This window comes from Triturus cristatus, chromosome 10 (genome assembly GCF_964204655.1).
Source record: "Triturus cristatus chromosome 10, aTriCri1.1, whole genome shotgun sequence".
NCBI classification, from domain to species: domain Eukaryota; kingdom Metazoa; phylum Chordata; class Amphibia; order Caudata; family Salamandridae; genus Triturus; species Triturus cristatus.
The window spans coordinates 1,175,961,366-1,175,973,116 of NC_140593.1; the positions used below are offsets into that span (position 1 = coordinate 1,175,961,366).

At 40.9% G+C, this 11,751-nt stretch overlaps 1 protein-coding gene across 1 annotated transcript; it reads right to left on the minus strand.

Moving 5' to 3' along the window:
* Positions 1-1,508: 1,508 nt before the first annotated feature.
* LOC146796925 (olfactory receptor 1M1-like) lies at positions 1,509-8,283 on the minus strand. The gene is made up of 2 exons (XM_085631452.1): positions 8,210-8,283; positions 1,509-2,453 (listed from the first exon to the last, which is right to left on the minus strand). The coding sequence occupies exon 2, from the start codon at positions 2,448-2,450 to the stop codon at positions 1,509-1,511; it is 942 nt and encodes a 313-aa protein (XP_085487578.1). The 5' UTR covers positions 2,451-2,453; positions 8,210-8,283.
* Positions 8,284-11,751: the final 3,468 nt, after the last annotated feature.

Sequence of the window (11,751 nt, forward strand, 5' to 3'; positions counted from 1 at the left end):
TCGGGAGTGTTGTGTTCTAGGGTGTCTAATCACTTGCTCCTCTGTGAGTGAATAGGAGGGCAAGTGAGACACTACAGCTAGTCGGTCCCGGGCTTATGTGTACTATGGTGGTAGGATAACTCAGTCCCTACATACTAAGGTCACATAATTCCATGCATAGTTCTGTTTGTGCGCAGAATCCCTGCAACAACTCCACTTTGTAAAAAAGGTCAGGGCATTGCGCCACCGGAACGTCAAAAAAGTGATGTTTCGGTTGCGTAATCCCCTTGTAAATATGCCCCGTGGTGCAGAGCCCCTGAAGAGTACAGAACCTGGGACATAAGGTCCCCTCCAGCACGATTTTGGGGCAGCCATGGATAGTGCGCTGGTTCCAAAGTCAAGCACATACTTTGGCAGGATTTGAGCTACCGCACATCTGAAACGATCTCTATGCCATAAACAAGTGAAACATATTCTGCGGTTGAGGCAACAGTGAAGCCACCAATTCAAGCAAGGATTGCACACATTGTACAGTTTCAAGGCCAGCTGAGGTTTATTTTGCCTCTAGGTGACACTGGAAATTCACAGCCTCACTTTCTAGATCCCAGGAGCAGTCCAGCTTGTTGTTAGTGGTAACAACTCAAAGATGCGTAGCTGATGAAGTACTAACAGAAGTCTTTCATTGATGTTCTGTACTTGTCATTTACAGAAGGACTGTCAGTTTGCATGAAACCAGCCGCTCTCTGCAGCTCACTCCATACGTAGTTTCACAGCTAGGAATCGGGAACGTTTTAAGGAAGTTTGAGTGTGACCACGTATTTGTAGATGGTCAGGCATTCTCGATCTCTTTCCGTTTCCCCGATGATTAGTTCCAAAAGACTTATTTTGTCCATGCCGGATCTGTTGTTCACAAGAGTTTCTACTCATTTGATTTTCATTTCCACTGAAGGCACTTACATCTTATATTCCTGCTGACGCATTCACTGGATAGACAACCAAAGAAGAATGGGCATCATTGAATGTCATATATTTTCTTTATATATTTTTAGTCGGCACCGTGCATGTTGGACACTTTGTAGGTAAGAATTGGAGGCCAAGCCTCACCAGTTCCATGCGATCTTTTGTTCTTAAAGAAACATTGTCCCTTAAAGAAGGATAGCAAGGTGTACCATTGGAGATCTGAAGTTTGCCAGTAATGAGGCGTACTTAGTCAGTGCTCTTTGGCTCAGAAATGTTATTAAATTCTACCATGGCAGATAGGTAAAAAGCTATGTTACTTTACAACATTTAACCTCAAGCAATTCCATCGACAGATCTACATGGAACATGGTTGCACCAACCCAAAGCTTAATGGCCTGTCTATTTAACCATCAATGATTTTTCTTAGTCTTCAGGCCAAAGATCAGTAGAAGAGAGTTTGCCCCAACAATGAATACCCCATCTCATGTTCGGCGGAGAAACCTTCTCAGAGACATTTCCTACTGTTGGACAATTTTTCTTACAAATCCGGCATGCTGACCAGTCAAAGTTCAGTTTTTCTGCCTATCAAGGGCTCTCCTCAAAGCCCCTTTAACATCCTTATTTCTGAAACTGTAGATGAAAGGATTGAGGAGAGGAGTCAAGAAAATGTACATTATGCTTGCTATCCTGTAATGAAGAATAGACGTGTGTGTATCGGGTCGCATGTATATTGAAGCTCCCGATGCATAGAAGAGCATGACCACCATACTATGTGAGGAACAGGTGGAGAAGGTCTTGCGCTTGGCTGCAGCAGTTTTTATCTTTAGTATGGTGTTGACAATGTGTCCATAGGATATGAAAATGCACAGAAATGGGACTAATATGATGCTACTTACCTCCACTAAACCTATGAGGTTAATGAGTGCAATGTCTGAGCAGGAGAGGTTCCAGAGAGGTGCAAGTTCACAGAAAAAATGATGGATCATGTGGGACCCACAGTATGTGAACGTGGAAGTCCACACCGTGTACAGCAATGAATGCAGACAGACGATGACGTAAGCTATGGATATCAGAAGAAAGCAGACCTTTGTACTCATGACCATGGTGTAGTGGAGAGGTCGACAGATGGCCACATACCTATCATAGGCCATCAAGGCCAGGAGGATGTTTTCCATGCATGCAAGGGAGTGAAAGAAGAACATCTGTGTGAAACAGCCCAAGAAAGTAATAGTCTTAGTTTCATGAAGGAGGTCGGATAAAAGTTTGGGTATAGTAGTGGAGGTGAAACCGAGATCTACCACTGACAGGCAGCAGAGGAAATAGTACATGGGGGTGTGAAGGTGGGAGTCAGTAACAATCAATGAGATGATGACAATGTTTCCAAACAGTGTCACGATGTATGTGATCAACAAGATGAAAAAGAGGAATTTCTGATTGTCACCGAGGTCAGAAAATCCAAAAAAGATAAATTCTCTTGCAGTAGTTGTGTTACTTTTTTCCATACTTGACATAATCTAAGAAAATACAAAAATTGAAATCATTATTGGGTACCATAGGGTGTGAATAACAAGCAAGCATGGGAAGAACATAATAGTAATGACACCATGCCAGACAGAATATGCAAGAATTGTGATGAAATCTCTGGAATGGTTGACTATAATGGTGCAGGTGAGCACGGTTCCCTTCCTTGCACGTAGGAATACCTCATAATATTGCTATCTGGTTGTTTCCTTTTAACAAGCCCCTCTCTTTACACATTCCAGATTTTGTGGAATCTATACAGGTGGCTGTGATCACTTTCTTTCTTTTTTGCCTTCTTAGGCATAGGGAGGTATACACACACTCCATGCCCTTCTGGCTGCTCTACGTTTTCATCCTTGTATTGTCTTGTTTAACTTCATGCTATTCCAACAAAACACTTCACTCCTGATTCATGACATAGTAAGGCAAAGGGAGCATAGATAGTAGAAATGCCATTTGTTTCAACGCCCGTGTCCTGTTTATTTCCCGGTTCTGCAAAAATAGGGAATCCATATTTGCTCTGCAGGGGCTGGAGTCTGGAAATTACAGAAATAACTCCAGCTCATTAGAGCAGCAGAGAAAAAACTGGCAAATTCCACCAATTTTAATGATTTCTCCAGAAACACTATTGCAGAGGTTTTATCTTTTATATAAAAATATGCCAATTTCAGCATACTGTGGGATTTTAGTATTCATTTTGATGATTCTAATAGTTGCTCGGAGTCAGCACTTGCTGGCCACAATTCGTTTTTAATCCAGCCGGACATGTACTTAATCCCATATTTACTAATCTGCCTCTTCTTGTTGTAGACTCTCCCATTCCTTTGATATGGTCTGCAGTGGCGGGGTGGTGGGTGGGCGGGGGAGGGGCAGGGTGGGAGGGTAGTGGATTCCGACATACGACGGACAGGAGTAAGGTATGTAATTAAATAAATAAAAAAAATTTACCTTGCGCGCACTGCATCACCAACTCAGCGACAGCAGCGCACGCAGTGCAAATTGTTTTATTTATTTAATTACTTACCTTACTCCTGTCCGTTGTATGTCGGACTCCACTACCCCTTCACCCTGCCCCTCTCCCGCCCCCCCCCACCCCGCAGCACTCCCTCAGCGAGCCGCCAATGATGGTCTCACCATCTGGTCGTTCTGATGTCTTTCTCTAGGCAGACAGGTAGCTACCTCGCCCCCTGGTTTGATGATTCTCTTCTAGTCTTGAAGAAAAACTGGAAGTGCCTTGAATGCAAATGGCAAAAACAGTTTGATGCTCAGGACAAAGACAAGCTTAAAATTACGCCTCATTACCGGCAAACTTCAGATCTATGGCCAGTTCAGCTGCTTGCTCTGAACTTTCTACAGTGAAAACATTTCTCAAGTTCAAAAAGAGTTTTTATTAAGAAGCATAAAGGTGTCCATAAAAAAAAAAAAACATAACATTTGCCTCATATCAACATATCCAGATAAGCATTAATCTGAAATACACAAACTAATAAATGAATAACAATAAATGAGAGATTAATAGTACACAAAAAATCTGAGTATCCTATACTTAAAGAAAAAAAAAAAAAAGAATAAAATTGGAACAATTTGGGGCTCAGGGGGGTTTGAGAACCTCTTGTTGTGACGGTTGCATCTGAGAAAACTGTTTAGCATTTCTATCAAGAAATTGTGTGACAGGGGACCATAACGCCAGACGCTTTGTTGCCAAATGTGCAGGATAAATAAAAGCTGTATCCAATCTGTGGTTATGCCAGACAGCATACCACCATGCTCTGTAGGAAATTTTTGTAGAATCCTTCTAATTAACAGTAATTTGTTGAAAAGCAACTGCAATTAACAAATCAATAATCTTAACATTGGACATTGTGCTTTCCCAGACAGGAGAGAGACTGCCGAGGAAGACATTAGTAAAGGTAAAAGAACATGCAGTATCAAAAATTAGATTAATTTGACTCCAAACTTGTTTCCAAAAATCACATACATGCGTACAAGAAAATAACATGTGGAACAGATCAGCATTTGGGGAAGAGCACGTCCAACATGCATCCGGTACATCTGAAAATCTTTTGTTTAAGGCATGCGGTGTTAAGAGAAGCCTGTTATATATATAAAACAATATTTGCGTGCTGTTGGCAGCCCCAGAGGATTTGCGTAACTTAATCCATAAGCTCTTCCAGAGAGAAAGTTGCCAAGAGGTGTGAAGATCATGTTCCCATGCTTCCTCTATTTTTGATTTCTGCCCAGTTACGTGAGTGGACTGCAAAAAACTATATATGGTAGAAGCTTTAGGAGTACTCTTTAACATGTTGTGAAATTGTAGCAGGGAATCAGGATTATTGGAAGGATTGGGTGCATCGGGTAAATGGGTGTAAGCAGTCCTCACAGCTTCCTTTAAAAGGTTATATTTGGTAATGAATGAAGAAGGTAAGTGAAATAGTTGGCTAAGCGAGGGAAAAGATAAAAAGTCGGAATGGGAAAATAATTGGTGAACCCATAGTAGTCCCCTCTGTCTCCAAGTCCTCCAATAAAAGGGCCTATTGCGAATCAGAAGATTCTTATTGTGCCAAATGGGTGTTTGGAGGAAGGAATCCTTAGCAAGTCGTGCAGGGGAATGCAATAGATGGAGAAGTTTGGAAGTCAGTTTGATTATGGGAGTCGAAATAGACTGCGGAGGACGCGAAAAGGCAAGGTATTCCTGAAAAGAAAAAGGAGATATAGAAAGAGGCTCGATTGAGGTCCATAAAGGACAATCACCCGTGGACTCAAGCAACCAAAAAGATGCCTGGCGTAAGAGAAATGCTTGGTGGTACGTTCGGAAATCCGGAAAATTAACTCCACCTTTATCTTTGGAGCAAATTAACCGTTGCAGGGACATTCTGGACTTTTTATTATTCCATAAAAAGGAAACTAGTATAGAGTTAATCTTATTAAGTGATTTAACAGGAATCGTAACTGGCATGTTGGATATAGTATATAAGACTATAGGTGACAGCATCATTTTTATTGTATCTAAACGTCCCCACCAAGATAAGTAAAGGGGATGCAATCTAGTGGTCAGGTCTGTAAGCTTCTGAGTGCACTTACTCATACACAATGCTACTGTGTCTGAAATATTAGGTGTGACATACAATCCTAGGTACTTAATGTGCTTGGGACTCCATGTGAAGTTGGAGTCACTAAAATCTGGTTTGAAAGTATATTTGGTTAGCGGTAAAATCTCGCATTTGTCGTTATTTAACTTATATCCAGAGATAAGGGAGTATGCTTGGACTTCAGCTAGAAAGGCAGGAATCGATTCATTTGGTTTAGAAACAAAAAGCAGAATATCATCAGCATAGGCTGCCATTTTAATGTGAAAGTTAGACGTTTGAAAGCCATGTAAGCCAGGGTTGTGGCGTAATTTAGAGAGGAAAGGTTCTAAAGCAAGATTAAACAGAAAAGGGGATAGGGGGCATCCTTGATGAACTCCTCTGCCTAAATCAAAGAAAGAGGAAATTAAACCATTAGCACATACTGCAACACGAGGATTAGAATAAAGGAGAGAAACCAAAGAAACAAATTTAGGGCCAAAACCAAACCAGTTAAGAGTGTAGAGCAAGTAAGTCCACTCAACCCTATCAAACGCTTTTTCCGCATCCAATGCAATTGCTGCTAGGGAGTGCGTTAGCCGAGATGATTTAGACAAAATGTTGAAAAGAAGGCGGGTGTTATCAGTGATAAAACGTCCCTTTACAAAGCCAGACTGCTCCTTCCCCAGCAAACTTGGCAAATAAGAATCCAATCTAATAGCCAAAGCTTTTGAAAAAATTTTGTAATCAATGTTAACTAGGGAAATGGGCCTATAATTTTTACAAAATTGAGAATCCTTACCCTCCTTGGGAATGAGACAGATATGTGCCTCAGAGAAGGAACCAGAGGATTTTTTGGAGGAGCAAAAGGATCTTGGAAAAGTGGAGGTAAAATTCAATGGTAAAACCATCCGGGCCAGGCGCTTTATCTTTTTTAAGGTGTTGAAGTGCATCTGTCAACTCTTGTTGTGTAACGTCCGACTCCAAAGGGGACAGATCCAAAGAGGAGGGGTTTGGTCTTGGTATGGTAGAGAAGAAGTGTGATAGGGAATCTTCAGTGGGCTGCGTTTCAGATGAATACAAAGATTGATAAAAATGGGAGAATTCATTTGAGATATCTACATCCTTAAATTTTAGATTGGAATTAATATCGTAGACTGAATCAATGTTCAATTTGTTTTGCTTGACTTTTAAATAATTAGCCAGTATTTTCCCCGCCTTATTTTTGCCACCATAAAACTTTGCACTAGATTTTAACAAGTACAAGGAAGCATCATCTGTATACTTTTTGTTGAACTGCAATTTAGCATTAATAAGGGCAGTCAAACAGTCTTTTGAGTGTGATGTGTAGTAAGAGTGTTCCAACTTTTTGATGTCTTGAAGAAGATTCTTGGTGTGTAAACGAGCAGATCTTCGTTTCTTAGCAACAAAACGGATAATAAAGTCTCTTGCCGAGGCCTTAAATGCATCCCATATTGTTGAAAACAGTAGGCAATCGGTGTAAATGAGATGAAAATATTCGTTAGAAAAAGCAGTGAAAGAAGCAGTGAATTCTGGGTTTAAGAGAAGCGCATTATTAAAATGCCATCTTCTAGGGGTTAAGGATTTGGGTAAGATATCAATGCCGATCAAAACGGGAGCATGATCTGAAAGTAAAATAGGGCCTATCTCTGCATGTGTGAGTGTTTGCGAGATGTTATGGGATACAAAAATATAGTCAATCCTAGATTGGGTGTGATGGGTAGAAAGTATATTCTCTAATGGCAGGATTGCACAAACGCCACGCATCTAGAAGTTTGTGTTGGTTAATGGTATGAACAAAGGACTTATGCTGTTTGGTAGGAACAAAAGGGAATCTGGAATTCCTATCAATAAATGGGTCAAAAACCTGGTTGCAGTCACCCGCCAGTATAAAATTGTCTTCCATAGCGTGTGTAATCTGTCTAGCCAATGTAGACCAAAAGGAGGACTCACCCGAAGTAGGGGCATAAACGTTAAGAAGAGATACTGGGACTCCTTTTAACATCAATTTGACAAGCAACCATCTGCCCTCCCCATCAGATTCTTGCGATAAGAGTGAGATTGGAAGTGACTTGTGACATAATATCGTTACACCGTTACGCTTCCCATCCCCTGGAGATGAGAAAACATCCCCCACCCACCCTCTTTTTAGCTTTGATGACTCGATGTCCGTTAAATGAGTCTCTTGCAAGGACACCAAGTCAGCATTCAATTTAGCTAAATGGGTGAGAACTCTCTGCCTTTTGATGGGCGAATTCATACCCCTAACGTTCCATGAAATAAATCTCAATGACATAAGTAATTTAAAAAATAATGATCCAAACCTGTTAAACGCACAACCATTCTATGAATACAACAATGAATATAAATGAATGAGAATAGAGAAAATTGGAAAGGAGAATAAGACTCAGATAAGAGATAAAAAGGATGATCAGAAAGCGTGAATGTTGAGGAAAAGAGGAAAATCTGGAAAGAATAGAAATGATTATTGGTAAGGGGAAGATAATGAGTCCAGAAACCGGAAAGAATAAAAAGTAAGAAAGTGAACGAAGGTAAATAAGACAGAAAATAGGAGTTGATAGGAATAGAAAGGACACCTGAAGCGAAGATAAGGGGAAATAGAAATACTGAACAAAAGACAAAAGACAAAACAAAAGACATACCTACAATTAGGGAACGAGGAGATGGGGAAAGGTGGAGCAGCGTGAGACAGACGGGCCATTCGGTGGAGCTCAACCCGGAACCATGGGAAAACACGCCATAACATAAACGCGACTGTGGAAGAAACATGAAAAATAAGAAATCAGTTAGCTATTTCTTAGGATAAGAACACAATACGTAATTATCTAAATATATAACAACAGCATAGCTCCTGCAATCAACAAGCGAAAAAACATAGTAAATAAAAGAGAACAGTCTTAAGAAAAGATTTCAAGCCAATCAAGTTCCATGTGAGGAAGAGGGTCTCGAAGAGTCCATTAAGTCTATCTTGTGTGCATTGATGAAGCTCTGCAGACGCACTGGATCCTCGTAGGAAGTGGTTTTGTTGTTGTAGGTGACTTTGAACAGGCACGGGTGGTATAGACCATACCTAGCACCCATGGATCGAAGAACCGGTCTCATGTCTAGAAAGGCCTTACGTCTTGACGCCGTAGCTTTGGAATAATCCTGCGCGAAAAATAATGTAGCTCCTGACCAGGAAATCTGCTGACGAGCTTTGGCAGCAGCTAGAACTTTTAACAAATCTGTGTATTCCAAAAAGTAGAGAATAACACCCCTCGGTTTCTGTGAGGACGTTGCTGCAAAGGCAACACGACCCAGCCTGTGAGCACGTTGTATGTTCAGCTTGGTGTCCTCTGGTAAATGGAGAACCTTTGGGAGAAAGGACTTGAAGAAAGCGACAGGATCTGTACCTTCAACTCCCTCTGCCAGATTATAAATACGCATGTTGTTCCTTCTATTTCGGTTTTCAAGATCCTCAACTTGTTTATGTAACGTGGATACCTGAGATTGTAAGGAGGTAACACACTTGGTAGTGTCCTGAAAAGAGGAGACATTCTGTTCCACTGTTGTAAGCCTGGCGTCCAATTGTGACCAATTATCCGAAAGAACTTGTAGTTTGGTATTGGTTTCCTCCATAAACGGCCTGAGGGCTCGTATTTCCTGCAGCAGCAATTCCATGGAAACTGGAGAATTCGATTTAGGTGGTGACGGGGGGTCTTTTTTTTGACGCCTCATATTAACCTTTCCGATGGCGGAGTGTGTAGGTTCCATACTTGCGTGACACAAATCAGGTACCAGGAGACCTGAAGTAGTTAGCTGAGAAAGCTCTGAAAAAACTTTTGAATTTTTAATGAAAATGCGTTTAGGTTTCGAAGTAACATAGGAGGTCCCTTTAGTGCGTCCCATAAATCCTTGTTGGTCGGAATACAGGACAACAGACTCAACCCACAAGAAATATGGAGGAAGCGTGAGGTGAGCAGTGGAAAAAGAAATAAATAAGTAAATAAAAGAAAAGTAGACAAAAAAAATAAGCAATAGGACTTAGTATTGATCTAGAGTCTATTTAGTCACCAACGATAGCTTGAAAGCCTGAGAAGACTGTATGAGGCAATTGATACGTGAGGAGAGAAGGACCACATTGCCCGAAGAAATAAGTATTAAGTGGTAAAGTCACTAGTTAATAGAAAGATGCTGACCTCTCAACGTAAAAGAAGCAGCCGTTGAAATTAGCAGGGTTTTCCTTGGTGACTCAGGAGCATTCGCAGAAGGAATAGCAGGCAAGGCAAAATGGCGGCTACATCCTAATCACCACAACATCCAGAAGTGACAGGGTAAAGCGAGGTTGCTGCGCCACCACATGCCCCCACAGGAAGATGAAATAGCCAGACTGGAGTTGAAGGAGGCAGAAATAGGAAAAAAAATGCCCATTTGGTTCATGAACGCGGGTCCTGTCAGCCGCGGCAAAAAGAAGCAGAATAAAACAAAATGGCGGCCGGCATAGCGCGATTTCACCGATGCGCACAAACTGCCAAATAGAGACACGAAAATTACCGGAAGAGCTTCTAATGTCGCAGCATCCCTGCGAGTATTAGTTCACCCGCATTTTCCTCCACGGACTAGTCAGAATGAGGCGGAATGAGCGATGTCTTCCCGCTCCGGTCCGCGAGCTTCACCACGGCACCGCCATCACCGCCGGGCTCCAAGCCACGCCCCCAGTGAAAACATTTCTAAGTCCCAAAATTCTTTAAGAGATCCATCTCAAATAGTCAAATCTCTCATTCATCCCAGTAATATGTCTCTGCTGACTTTCTTTTAATAAAGTTGCTGATATTCGTGCTTCTTTTACTACTTATACAGAAGATATCTTCATTAATAGACAACAGTATGATTCTGACCCACCTCTCTCTTCTTTTAATCTTCTTGAGGAAACTCATTTTAACGCAATCTTAAATTTAAATAAGCCTGGCTGTCCCCTAGATCCTCTTCCTCCTGAAGTCCTGACGAGGACCAGTCCCATTTTAGATTCTTTGCTTTTGTTATTACTCAATGCTTCTATGTGTGAAGGTAGGGCCTCCTTGGCTTGTAAACATGCCTTGGTAATTCCTTTACTTAAGAAACCTGATTTAAATGCCCATTGGATGACATACTAAAAAGGCTACAGCCTTATCTTTTTTCTTATGCTGATGTCATTCAAATAATTGTCTCTTTGCACTCTTTCGACTCTACCATGCCATCCATCCAGAGTATGTGGTTGACGGAGGCCGCACACTAGATAGGAAGAAAATGTCTAAACTTAATGGTAATAAGAAGTGCCAGGTGTGGGGAATCTGTATAATCAATGGTGTCCAACAATTTTTGTTGCTCTCCTCTCTTCAACTTGGGAAGTTAATAGTTTAAGCTTGTGGCTTGAAAACAAACTGATGACAACATTTTAAGTCAATAAAGTAGCTGCTGTCTGCTTTGGCTTATTAAGATATTGAAGGAAGTTGTTCTGGCTTTTGCCAGTTTCTTCCCAGAGGATCATTGTGCATGTCTTAATTGGTTCATGCCTTGACTATCGTAATGTCTTATATTTATGAGTTACTAAGTCTGCTGTGAAAAGACTTCAAATTGTGTAGAACGTGGATGGTCACCTACTATTTCACACTCCAAAATTCAAATTGGTCTCACTACATCTCTGGCAACAAGGACATATGTGACAGTAAATTTGTTCTAGCTCACATAATTGGCCACAAAGAAGCTGCCATTTAAAACATCTTATACGGTTAAGGCACCTGTTGTAGAGATATTTGTGTGCCCAGCAATTTTGAGGAGATTATAATAGCAGTGAGATACCTCTAGTGGTTAATGAAGTTCTGTGAGAGCTCTGAGTTTTGCTGAGTCATATTTTTGAGTCATAAAGCAGCATAGAGGGTTAATATGCCTGCTACAAAGCACATTGTGTAACATGAAAATCACAAAGATGTATTTTATATAAACACGTAAATGGGTTACTGCTTTTGACACAGATTATGTTGTGACTTCTAGTTCATAAATTGAAATCCTCCTACTATAGGGCAGTTATCTATTTATCTGCTTAAATGAGCTGCCTGCAAACTGTCAATATGGGTTATTATTAGCTTTTCTTAATCATTTTTATTTTAAGATTGCAAGGAAGGTTTCCTTTGAGAAGTATAAAAGTCTTGTTAGTATAATAACCACA